This window comes from Zonotrichia albicollis, chromosome Z (genome assembly GCF_047830755.1).
Source record: "Zonotrichia albicollis isolate bZonAlb1 chromosome Z, bZonAlb1.hap1, whole genome shotgun sequence".
In the NCBI taxonomy this organism is placed as follows: domain Eukaryota; kingdom Metazoa; phylum Chordata; class Aves; order Passeriformes; family Passerellidae; genus Zonotrichia; species Zonotrichia albicollis.
The window spans coordinates 30,475,947-30,488,902 of NC_133860.1; the positions used below are offsets into that span (position 1 = coordinate 30,475,947).

The following is a 12,956-nucleotide window of genomic DNA, read 5'->3' on the forward strand; positions in this document are numbered from 1 at the left end:
AGAACCAAGCCTCCTTCACAGAATTTAGAATTTGAGGGTAAATAATATCAATTTTTATAAATCAGCAATTAATTCAATTTCATAAAATGGGTATTAATTCCTCCACTATAAACAGTTTCCATATAAAAGCATTTTAAATTATCTTGAAACATGGTCCTGGTAAGATTGTTTTACACCAGCCTAGGCAACTCTTTTTTCCACTTCTGTAATGGAATTACTAAGAAGAAAGACGCAAAATGTCCACACACGTTGTGACCCCACAACTCTGGGTTTTTACCAGAGCCAGGTTCCTCTCTCCTGTTAAACAAAAAGAAATCCATCCTAAAAAACCAATAAGTCAACACTACTCCAAGAGGTTTCAAATATCTCAAACTTTATTTTAATAAAGGATCAGCCTCACAGACCTGTGAGGCCTGTGCCAGTAGCTCACTTCTTGGCTTGTCCACTGCCAGCAATGGACTTTGTTCCATGACAGTTTGTATTACAGGTGCCAAGGTTAAGTTCCATGAGGGCAACCTAAACCAAAATACTTGCAAACACCATCATCATGCATTGCTCCATCATTTTCAGCAGAACAAACAGATTAGTATTCATCAATTTATAATAAACAACTATTTTACCAAGGCTTGACTGTACAAATACAGCAAGTTATCAAATTCTAGTGAGTGACAGGTAATACACACACTTCATTACACACACACAAAAAAATGTAATTAACAGAAATATTTTTTTGCTACTTTATATTAGATAATGTAGCTTTGTAGAATTAGCAAAGAAATAAACTCAATGAAACTTCATTGAGTACATTAGCTCAACTTAAATATATATATATACGTATGTATGTGTATATATATATATATATATATTACAAGCTTAAAAGGCTCATATCATAGTTCATTTCCAATCTGGGCTTTAAAAATCTACCAGAATGGACTCCCCATAACCACTGTAAATCTATCTACTGCTTGCAAAATGGATAGCTTTAGCTTGCACGCTGGGGAAAGGGGGAAAAAAATAAAAGACTCCACTCCTACACTATTAACAATAGTGAGAAGGACCTCAAAGTAAAAAGCCAGATTCAAAGCTACAAAGAGTCTTTCGGAAAGTATTATATAAAAGACAACTAGTAGGCTAGAGTTCCAGACAAATGATAAACATCTCTCTCCTTTGTTTGCCAATGAAAACAGCGCCACAATAGCTCTAAATTTTATTTGAAAATTTTGCTGTCTTGGATATTCTACTAAACCATCTATTATGATATCAAATCAATTATCCCCTTTCTTTAGAATAAAAAATTTACTACCTCCCTTCTTCTTCATCTTTCCTCCCAGTCTCCTGTGACTTAAAATGCAGGTATAAATCACATAAGATGTTAGGAGGAATTACATAGTAACTGACACAGTGAATCATAGAGTTTCTTCTAAGAAAACCACTTGTCAGCCTAGCCGTTCTTGATCCAGTCACTTTGACAGGGAAGAGAGGTTCTATTCCAGCAATGGATGTTCTTGATTCTGTGCCTGTCCCAAAGCAATGGGGTGATGGGAGACAGACTAGGAGATGAAAGGGAAGGTGATAAAGTGAAAGAGAATTGCAGTATTCAGAAGGTTGACTGCTTATTGTCAAGGCACTGAGAACCCTAACATTAAAAGCTTGGACTATTTTGCACACAGTTGAGTACTAGTAGAAGTTAACAGTGTAGGTTTCAAGTCATTTTACATGGAAGAGCAGGCAGAAGATTCCTTTTCTTTTTTTTCCTTTCTGTGTACGAAGACTTGGTAATAGACTACAGCAACTTCTCAGCAATTAAAAAAGTTCAGACATATTAAGGAATCCCCACAGCACCTGGCAAGTCCTTCTATCTCCAATATACTCCTGATTTTAGTGTTCTGAAAATATTATAAAATCAGCACACCATATTATGATGATTTTTTTCAAGGAGCCTAAAGAGTTTTGTCATGCTCCAATTAAGTACTAGTGTACACTGAAACTTCAGTGCTACTGCAATCCTTTTTCTCTCTCTCTCACCCTGCCCTCACACCTCGTTTCTTTCCCCACCTCACAGAGGTATCTTAATGCTCCCCATTGGAAATGGCGACAGTAACGCCTTCAGATTCTGTTGTTGCAGGGATTCTTGGCACTTTCTTAGCAGGGCTTGGGATGTGCTAAGAAGAAGGGAAAAAAACCATTAAATACAGTTTTCTAGTTCACAGACATTCATACTTCACGGCTAGTCCAACTCTCAAACAACATTCATGCTACAATGGACGGCTTGGCCTTAAGTCAATCAAATTGGTCATGCTTCATGCAAACAGATCATGTGAGAAGAGCCAGTTTGTTCCTCTTTCATTCTTGTGCAATTTCGTTCTTTTTACGATGAAATGTACTTTTTAAAATCGCAGTTTCAACTTTTTACTTCTGGCTTGTATGTTACATGTGTTAACAAAGTATTCAATGTAACTCGTAAAACCACTTCCTCTTAACATACATGCACATGCTAAGACAAACATGTAAATAGTTCCGCCATTTACATCAAACTTTTAAAGAGTGCCGAGTGTTCACCTCATGAACAATGCCCGGATGGACAACTCCAACTCTCGCTTCCAGAGGTCCATCACTCATGAGTGGGCGTCGGGCATAAGTTCTCCTGTGTTTTTCATCCACACGCACAAGGTACCATGTTCCTTCAAAAAGATCCTCGACCGAACACTGCGGAATATAATTGGCTGCAAGAAAGGGAGGAACACATTGTTAGCTGTTTCCTGGTAAGAGTTTTACCCAACACAGGTCTTTGCAGACTGGATGCACTGAGACAGAAAAAAACAAGCCACCATTTTTACTTCAGACATGTTGGGCATAATGAACACAAGCTACTTAGAAGCAGAAAGGGCTGGACATTTCCTTCATCCTGCGCCCTTACAATTTAAAGTTTGGCAGATTAAGTGATAAGCAATTTGCTCAAGGACTAGGAAGGATTGATATTTATTAGGTTCTTACCCAAATGATGTGTTTCCTGTCTGAGCTTCATGTTTTCAGCAAAGACATCAGGTGCAATACATTTTCTTGAGTCAAGTCTTGTTTTGAGATCAGAAAGGCTGGCAGTTATTTTGTCCAGTGCAGAACCTGCAATATAGAACCATCCAGGTAGGATAGAGTCAGTACTGAGAACTGCACACTGGTATGTGAATATTTCAAGCCCATTCAAAGTACTTTGCATTATAGAATCTCAAGTATTAGTCATTTAAAATATTCCCAATTACCAACTTAAAGCATTTAACAGAGTTTGAAGACCATTATTTATTTGTTCAAGGAGACACTGAAACACTCCCTGGAGCTGGACATTCCCAGTGTGGCACTGCTGTCATTAAGGCACTGTCCTGCAGGTTTCCTTACGCTAGTGGGTTGTGCAACAAGGCAGCAAGAGGGAGCTGAGCAAGAGAGGCAGATGGCATCACCTCCAGTCACTCACCAGGAGTGGCATCCTGTGTGACCCTGATGGAGTACAGGGTAGCAGCAAAACCAGAGCCATAGGAGAACACGCTGATTCTCTGTCCCGCAAGCTGCTCTGGGGAGTACCTGCAAATCATACCACAGCTTTTTAAAGTCAGAACTAAGACAAAGTTCCAGTTTTAAATAACTAGAAACTGCATCTAGCTTTGGAAAAGCAAACAGCAAATTACAGTGTCTGTAATACACATTTAGCATACTATGTACATAAATGCTGACTTTTAAAAACACAAATTCAAATACTGCTGTTATGTGTTGAGTTTGAAAGCTGCCTAGAGAAAAACATGCCTGAGAAATGCCCAAAATATGATGAAGGCAGACATATTTCATTCTTAAGCAAATTAAGGCCAAAAAAGTAAACACATCTTGGAAGACAATGTCAGAATAAAGAAAAAGAAAAGAAAACCCAGGAGGAGTGGTTTAATGTAAACTTAGTATGATTTTGTAAAAGGCTCTATTTGAAAAAAAAATTAAATAGTAATTTAATTGGCTTTACTTATTATAGTAAGAGAAGACATTCAGATTTTTTTTTTCCACTTCAGGAATGTTTCTAGGGGAAGGAAGAGGGGGAAAGTTTGGGCTGAGAACAGACACTACCTTACAAATAAGATCCTGCTTTGCAAGGCAGTAAGCAGCTGTTTTGCATCAGCTTCTGACATGGACATTTTCAATCTACATGTCACTTGAACAGAATGTGTGTACAGAATTATGTTTTAACTTTAGTTTTTCTGCTTAAGGCAATCTTGTAGGGAAAGGTTTGCTAAATTATGCTTTTACAAAAGACGTTCTGAAAAAAGCCTTTTATGACCTTATTCATAAATAGCTTTTCCCAATTTTATGCTTACTGGGCTAGAAGAGAGGCAAGGCAACCGTAGACTGAAGGGGTATACATATTTCCATTCTGATTGGATACAAGTAATGAAGCTTTGGTTTTCTGATTGAAGAGCTCTGTACTAGCTTTCATAAAAGCTTTCTCCACATCTCTGTCAAAGTATGTATCTTCAAGTTTTATATCCCTATTCAAAAGAGAAAAAAAAAAGTTCAGAAACAGTTAATAAAATAGCAGAAAGTAAAAACACACCTTGGATGTATAACAGATTATCTGAATGAGACAGACAGCAGCCATTCTCACCTGAAGGCTTCCAGACCACTGAAAACACCATTTGCTGTTTCTGGGTTCTGGTCACTGAGAAAGTCATTCAGCAAGAGTCTAGCCACAGATTTCTGTACCAGTTTACAGTATGGAGAGTGGAAGATCATGAATCCAAAGTCATTCAAGGTGAAACGTCTGTCTGTCCCCTCTGGAAGTGGCAGAAGTGTTATGTTACAACCTCTGTTTAGTACTCACTTCAATTATGGAAATAAAGCAGGGAGCTGGCAGGACACCAGTCATCGTAACAGGTTGGCATAAACGAGACACAAACATGCAAGTAACACTAACCACTCCTGTCAAGTGCACTTAACACACTGTACTGCTTCTGTTTAAAATTTCTTTTTTTACCGCCTTTTGCACCAGCTAACAATGTTTGCTCTTTCTCTAGAACAAAAAGCTATGTTGAACAGCATTTTGACGTAATAATCTACTTAATTTGCCTCTCTTCACATGTATGTCTCTTAATATAATTAAAGGAATTACTAAACATACTAGGTTAAAAGAAAAAAAATCAGTATAATTACAGAACATTTAAATATTAACCTAAGTTTCTTAAAACTCTGGATGGAGATGGGTAATAGTATGCTTTTAACCAAGGCATTATGTCTTACACCAACAATTGCCTGTAGAGAATGCTGCTTACAGACTGTCAGGAAATTAGCCATGCCAGAACAGAACTAAATCATTTCTTACAGGAGAAATATTTCAATCACTTCATAACATATAAACATGAAGAGACTCAGACCAGCTTTTAGATCAGATACTGAAACTGCCTGTGTGGTACACCCTCAGGCATCTGCCAATCTTGCAGTACCACCAGGAGAGGCTACGCACCCTTCTGCCACTGGGCGTGGATTTTGTTGCGATAGACGGTGTAGCAGCGGTCCAGAGCACTGAGGTAGCACTGTATGGAGAGCTTGCCATCCACCACAGGATATTCAGAGACCATGTCTGGTTTATAGAAGTCATACGCGTGCTGCATGTGGGTTCCGCGCAACCCTGGTGGGCAGAAATCGACAGAAGTTGAAATCAGTTTATTCAGCTGCTTTGAGTCAATTGGGATGTGTCAGTTGGCACACATGGGAAAAGAAGCAGCTTTGGCCCCTGTTCAGCAGATTTTCATGGCACTTCTGGCCTTTTAAGATAAGGTTTCACAGAGTCCTCAACAGCTTGTAAAGCATAGTAGGACTGAGCATGACAAACACATGCAATACAGGATTGTCATATTGCCCTGGAAGTAGAATGTTGTTTTGTTCAGCTCTAGTATTACTCTATCAATTTTACTGGAGAATCCTCAAGGAAACAAACAAATAGGAGCACCTCTACTTGTTCCTCTCTGTGTCCTGTAACTGGACTCGGCTGAGTTAGCCCAGACAAGAAGAGATAAAGAGCAATTTTTGACATTAGTCAGAGTTGATCTGCTGCTTCAGCAAGACACAAAAATCAGGGAAGAGGCTCCAGGCCGGATGCAGTAATCTGACCTGAGCAGTGTATGTCTTCCCACAGGACTCACCTCTCTCAAAAATCAGCGGTGCATTTGGGCCCACCAGCATTGCAACAGCACCAGCTCCCCCAGTGGGCCTGGCATTTCCAGAGGCATACACAGCAATGTCTCCAGCCACCACAAGGGCGTAGCGACCTGGGAAAAACACACAGGGAAAATAAGGATAAGGAGCCACGAGTCTGGCACATCTTAACACCCATCAGCAATTTTTAGACTCTAGTTATTGAGGAAATGACACCAAGATTTAAGGGCTCTTCAATTTTGATTTTTCTCCCACATTTCAATTGGCAATCACCTGAATTTACAGAAGACCTCTACATTAGTAGCTATGTCATTATTCATGCTGTAACTGAAGTGGCAAATACCCAGAGAATTTAAGAAAAAGACTTTAGAAGAGAAAAACAGTTTACCCTCTGAATTTTATGTGGTTAAACATGACCACTGTCATTGTGGGGCAGACTGATGTAAGGATGATGTAACTTTCCAGGAAAATACTGGTGACTTACCGTCCCAGGAACTGGACTCAATCCAATTAATAGCATTAAAAAGAGCAGCTGTGCCTCCATAGCATGCATTGGTGGTGTCAATTCCTTCTACATCTGTATTACCAGACTCTTCAAAAAGCTGCATCAGGACGGTCTTCACAGATTTGGATTTGTCAATTATGGTCTCCGTTCCAACTTCTAATCTCCCAATGCAATCATAGGAAAGGTTGTTCCTCTCCATGAGCTTCTGGACCACAGTCAAGCAGAGGGAATTGATATCCTCCCGGTCAGAGCAGAACCCCATCCTTGCCTGGCCCAGCCCAATGGTGTACTTCCCAGCATCCACACCATCGTACTTCTCCAGCTCTGTCTGGTCAACATACTGAGATGGAAAATATATTTCCAGTGCCACAATTCCCACATCTTTGGGCCAACAGGATTCAGCATTCACTGGAAGAGACCCAGGCATCGTGGCAGATCTTTAAGAAAAGAAAAAACCACAAAGCCATATGATTTACTCACATATACTTAGAGGAGCCTACTTTCAGTTCCTGCAATTGTAAGGAAAAAGATGTGTTGCATGTATTTTATAATGTCATTTGCAAAAGGCAAGCCTTTGCCTCTGGTGAAGCTTCGGTATGAGCATACTGTAAACATCATTAGCTTTAAGAGGTTACCAAGTGCTAAGTGTTTGAGACATTAATGTTCAATATCTTACTTCTGCTAATATACAAAGTCTCAATTTTGCATATAGCCAAGCTAGAAACACTGGTTATTTTTATTAGCATTGCTAGTTGAAAACCCTTACTAGAAAATAACCATCTTAAGACAGGGCAGGATTCTTCAAAGTAATTTTTATTTTTAAACAAAGTGACATATGTCACTTTGTTTTGTTCACACTTGCAAAAAGGCAGAATTATTTCTGTGTGGGTTGTTTTTTTTTGTTTTTGTTTTCAGCGGGGGAGTTGTTGTTTCTTTTCGTTTTTCTATATGTTGCATACTCTATTCCAGCATTCGAGAACTCTGGAACTCCTAGCACACTGCCTGGAGTACTTCAGGGCTGATATGAACAATGTTCTCCCTGATAGGCCGAGTTTCCTTATTCTAACCCCACAACTTTCCTGTCACTACACTTGGTGATTTACTACTCCCAAGGACACACTACACCCCATTACTTCAACCCTCCCTCAATTACACAGCCCGGCACCATCCTCCTCAGCTTACATCCCGACAGGGCACCCGTCCCTTCCGTGCCCAGCTCCAAGCTTCCAGAACCCAGGACCAGCTGCCTAGCGGGCCAAAGAACGGCCCCACAGCGGACTGCGCGGTTTTAAGCAAAAGAACCAATTTCGCCTTGCTTGTGTCCGCTGCTGCCGCCCTCACCACCTCAAGGTTATCCAAGACCCATCCCGGAGCCGCGGGAATGTGCGCACAGGAGATCGCAGCGCGCCTCAGCCGCAGGTGGCTCCCAGCGCCCCGCCGTGCCCCCGCTGCCCCTCAGGCCGCCGTGCCGTGCCGTGCCCCAGCTGCCCCACCGCACTCCCACTGCCCCCCACGGCGCCGCCTCTTACACGCTGCGGAATCCCATGGCCGCCTCCTGCCGCGGGCAGTGCGCATGCGCGACGCGGGCAGTGCGCGTGCGCAGCAACCGCCACGCCCGCCCGGCGCCGGGACAGCGCGCTCGGCTCGGCCGGCGGGCACGGGCGACAGCTCCTTCAGGAAATGAACCCCAATTCGCCGGCACCCGAACCCCCGCTGTGGAGAGGCTTCCTGTGTGGTCTTGGCTGTTTTTGTTTTGTTGTTTTGGACAAGCCCTCGGCACCTCGCTTTTGTTTCCAAAGTGGAGCGGTGCCGTGTCGCCTTATCTTGCTTTAAACTAGACAGATAAAAATCCCCAAACAACCCACAAACTGAGCAAACTCGTAATTATTCCTGCCTCCTGTGAGCTGTCGGGCAGTATTTTGGGTTTGTTCTGTTACAGCAGAGGGCTGATGCTGTTTGCGGAGCGGCCATCGGCCAGGGCAGGGAGGGAGGGCGCTGGTGCAGCAGTGCCCGGAGCCGCGGGGAGCGGGGGCTGTGCCTGCCCAGCACCGCCAACAAGTCACACACGGCTTGGGGACACGCAGCAGCGCTGGGGTCCGAAACCTGGCTCCAAGAGCTGTGCGCTATCCCAAATCTGCACAGGCACTGCAGGAAGTCGCTTTCTGGCTCCCATATGAGTGCAGACATACTGCCCACAGAGAGATCCCAAGGTACCAGCTGGGTAAAGAGCTTTGGGGATTCAGCTCCCTTTCTAGCACAAAACACCTCATTTTATCAAAGAGGAAATTCCAGCTCATCAGTGTCTGGCAGCCACACCGAGGGTGAGCCATGTACCCAGAGTAGAGCTCACTGCTGCTCCAAGGGCCAGACAGCTTAAATTTGGAGGCTGCAGAGAATCTCAAAAGGCCTAACTTTATTTAAGATTCACTGAATCTTAAATCATTGAATAACTTGGGTTGGAAGGGACCTTAGATATCATCACATTCCAACCCCCTTGCCATGGGCTAGCACACCTTCCACTAGACCAGGCTGCTTAATGTATCCAGCCTGGCTTTAAACACTTGCAGGGACGGGGCATTCACAGCTCCCTCTGGGCAGCCCGTGCCAGTGCCTCACTACCTTCACCCTAAAGAATTTCCTCCCCATATCTCATCTAAACGTAGTCTCAGTTTGGAACCATTCCCCCTTGTCCAGTCACTACACATTCCTGCAAGAAGCCCCTCTCCCTCTAATTTTTAATAAGCTCACTGTAAGTACTGAAAGGGTGCAGCGAGGTCTCCCTGAAGCCTGCATGCAGCATGTAATGGACTTGAGAAATAATGGGTGTAGGAGAATAGCAGCTTTTAACCAGGCAGTGAATTGTTGGGAAAATCAATATGCCAAAAGGAATTACATTATTGATGAGAGCTGATGAAAACAAGTGTTTTCTGTGCTTGCTCCTTGCAGAACTTCAAGATGCCAAAACTGGCATTCAAGTGATATTACTTGCTGCGGTTCTCTCATCAGAAAACTTTGTGTAGAACACAACTGAAGGGAGGGTGTTTCTTTTGTGTTCCCAGGCTCACCAAACACCAAGCTCGCCAGTCACACCCAGCAGGGCGGCAGTCTGGGCTGCCATGAGCAGCACTGCTCTGTAAGCATATTCTGACCACTGAAGGAAATGGGACCTACGACATCTCGAGTCAGTCAGTCATCACAGAAAAAAAATTTGTTTACTCAGTGTAAAACAGACAGTCTTTTGTCAACAGCAAACAACATCCTATCATTGAGTTTTGACTGAAAATGAAAACTTTCTCAGAAGTATCATTTGTTTTAAAATAACAAGAACCCGAAATGCTTCAGTTTACGGAAACGAGAAACACACTTTGTTTCGTGTCTCCTTATGATTCTGCTGGGAATGAACGAGAAGCATAAGCCAAGCCAATCCTTTCCGCTTTTGCTACCAGAAACATGCTTGCTTGTAACAACTGGTGGCGTTACTGTCTTTCTTAGGCATTTGAGCATACTATGTCAATAATTTGACAGCGTTATTTTCTGCCTTGGTTTTTAATTCTAACGGAACACTTTACTCAAAGGCAGAAAATAAGCCCCGGCCTTGTTTGCTACAAGCGATGCCTTTGGCTCCGGAGGACCGGTGGGAGGGGCAGGGCCGGTGGCGGCCCCGGCTGCGACATCACCGCCTCGTCCCGCAGGGGCCCGCCGGTGACATTGGCGCGCACGATACCCGTGCCGCCACCAGAGGCCGCCGGACCGCGGCCACCTCCCCGCGGGACGCTCGGCTGCGGGCGCCGGGATGGGCCGGGACGGGCATCCCGCGGGATGCTCGCCCACCGCCGAGCGCCGGGATACAGGCAAACCGCGCAGATCCGCGGGGACGGAACTGGGGCGGAGCCGTGCGGCCCCACTCGCGCGGATGGCGGCACACCCGAGCACGGGGCTCCTTCACAACACGGGTGGGTGCCGGGATGCCCACACCCTGCGGCAAACGCCGTAAGGAAAGAAGGCGGCGGCATCCCTCGGGGCAGCACCCGGCTGCCTCTGCCTGGGCACGGGGGTGGCGCGGGCAGGGAGGCACGCTCGGTCCACCTTTCCCGGCTTGGAAGGACGACGCTGTCGCGACATTGAGAGGCAGCTAAGGGACACACCGAAGGGTCCTAGGTTGCCTCCGAGACGGGTTTAGAGCCCGGCGGAGCCCCGCAGCAGCCGCTGACCGCAGCTCACACAGCCGAGGGCCTCCCCCGCGGGCAGGGCAGGAGGCGGCGGCCGGGACCCCCACTGCGGGATGCAGTTCCTTCGGGACGCACCTGGTTACCCGGGCAGTGAGCATGGCCCGCTGCATCCCCCGACGGAGCGTGATGCTCCGGACAGCGGCTGGCGCGGGATACTAGGTGACACCTAAGTTAGGACACCCTGACACATTTTTTTGGGGTGGTTTTCATCCTTTTTTTTTTCCCCTTTCTTTTAATTTTTAATTTTTTTAAATTCCTCTCACCGCCCCGGGGCCGCTCTACGGGCGTTCCTCCGAAGGCTCTGCATCCACAGGAAGCCGCTCCCAGCTATGCCGACCCGGCGTGCGGCTCCCCCTCCCAGCCCCGCCGCCCCTCGCGTGCTTCCCCCACGCGGCTCCGCAGCCCTTCGCCCCCGGCCCGAGTGCCTCCGCGGCCCGAGCCGCGCTCACCCGTCGGAGGTGATGGCTCCCGGTGTTGTTCCCAATGTAGCTCCCGATGTAGCTCCCGTTGTCGCTCCCGGTGTCGCTCCGCACGCACTCAAGACAGCACCGGCCTCCGGCGGGCGTGCGGCCCCTTTAAGCAGCTGCACCGCCCGCCACCCGGTGCGCGGCCTGAGCGGCAGGGCCGTCCACCAATCACAGCCACGGCCGCACCAGGTCCCGCCCCCCGCCCGGCGAGCGGCGGGCAGAAAGGGCGGGGGGAATGGCGTGAGAAAGTGACGCGGCGTGGGCAGAGGGCGGTGCGCCAATGGGGACGCGGCAGGGGCGGCGGGCGCCCAATGGGAGCCGTGCGCCGTGCGGGGACAGCCAATGGAGGCGCGCAGCCGACCGCGGGTGAGGGTAGGAAGGGCTCGGGCCGGGCGCGAGGCGGTTGCCTGGCAACGGGAGTGTCCGCGTGTCCCGGCCCGGGTCCCGGCCCCGCATCCTGACCCCAGTGCTTCCTAACCCCAGTGCATCCTGAGCTCCGCGCATCCTGACCCCAGTGCATCCTGACCCCAGTGCATCCTGACCCCCGCGCATCCTGACCCCTGCGCATCCTGACCCCTGCGCATCCTGACCCCAGTGCATCCTCACCCCAGTGCATCCTCATCCCAGTGCATCCTGACCCCAGTGAATCCTGACCCCGGCACATCCTGACCCGAGCCCATGCCGACCCTGGCTTGTCCCGGCTCCAGCCCGTCCAGCCCCCCAAGTGGCCCGGCCCCGGCGTCCCAACCCCAGAGTGCCCCAGCACCGGGGCTCGCACGGGGCTCTGCCAGCAGAATTGCTGCACACAGGATGTGATGGACGTCCTGCCCTGCCCTGCCCTGCCCTACTCTGGATCTTCCCGTAACATTTTAATTCGAGCTCGTTAAATCCTCGTGTGCCAAGCCGCACATCACGGGGTTACTGCTGTCTGACAAATTGGCATTGTGTGGGTTCCTCCTGCCAGCCTGGCTTGCCTTTAGGCTGTGCGATGATTTATTGTCACCTAATCCATTGCTGCACACCCCCGGAGAACTGGGAGAACAAACCTCTGCTGTAGATGGGAAGCTGCTTGACAAAAGTCAAACATAAATTTTGTACCCTGGGTAATTGGGTTGTAAACCACTGCTCAAGTCAAGGAAATGCACTCCCTTGGCAGCCGTCAGGTTCTGTGAGATCTGGCTGCTGAAGCCAGCAGGAGACAACAGCCTGCTCACCTCACTCCACTCCAGGGTGTCAAACCACCATCTTAGGGGCAGGTAAAAACACTGCTAAGGAAATGGGAAAGCCATCATTGGAAGTGTGAGCTCCTATCCTGTTTGTTGAATCTGTTCTGCCATTGTCATGGGAAATCATCACAAATTTGTCACGTAACTATCTGTAGTGTGAGGATTGAGAAATACTACTGAGAAATCAAGAAAAGTTTTGCTTGCACATGCTACCCTGGAGTCTCCTGATAAGCTTGTGCCAGTCACTGTTACAAGCCAGTTCCATTTGTAATTCTGAAAAAAACATGTTGACAAAATGCAAATTCAGTAGGTGATGGTGTAGTTACATCATGTAGACACAGTTACC

General features: G+C 46.9%; 1 protein-coding gene across 2 annotated transcripts; it reads right to left on the reverse strand.

Moving 5' to 3' along the window:
• Positions 1-356: 356 nt before the first annotated feature.
• HMGCS1 (3-hydroxy-3-methylglutaryl-CoA synthase 1) lies at positions 357-11,526 on the reverse strand. Of its 2 annotated transcripts, none has more exons than XM_074532944.1 (10): positions 11,367-11,526; positions 6,668-7,125; positions 6,171-6,296; positions 5,492-5,656; positions 4,637-4,805; positions 4,350-4,520; positions 3,467-3,573; positions 2,995-3,120; positions 2,560-2,723; positions 357-2,162 (listed from the first exon to the last, which is right to left on the reverse strand). In XM_074532944.1, exons 2-10 carry the CDS (start codon positions 7,113-7,115, stop codon positions 2,070-2,072), a joined length of 1,569 nt encoding a protein of 522 aa, XP_074389045.1. In that variant the 5' UTR covers positions 7,116-7,125; positions 11,367-11,526; the 3' UTR covers positions 357-2,069. The 2 variants fall into 2 exon arrangements, with proteins under 2 accessions (XP_074389045.1, XP_074389044.1); XM_074532943.1 differs by lacking the exon at positions 11,367-11,526 and adding an exon at positions 8,218-8,299.
• Between the last annotated feature and the right edge of the window lie 1,430 nt (positions 11,527-12,956).

Excerpts from the sequence above, each read along its gene's own strand:
- HMGCS1 (XM_074532943.1), bottom strand. Across the intron at positions 4,521-4,636 it reads AGTGGTCTGGAAGCCTTCAG|GGATATAAAACTTGAAGATA; the intron begins GTGAGAATGGCT and ends TCTTTTGAATAG. Across the intron at positions 3,574-4,349 it reads CTTGCCTCTCTTCTAGCCCA|GTACTCCCCAGAGCAGCTTG; the intron begins GTAAGCATAAAA and ends TATGATTTGCAG.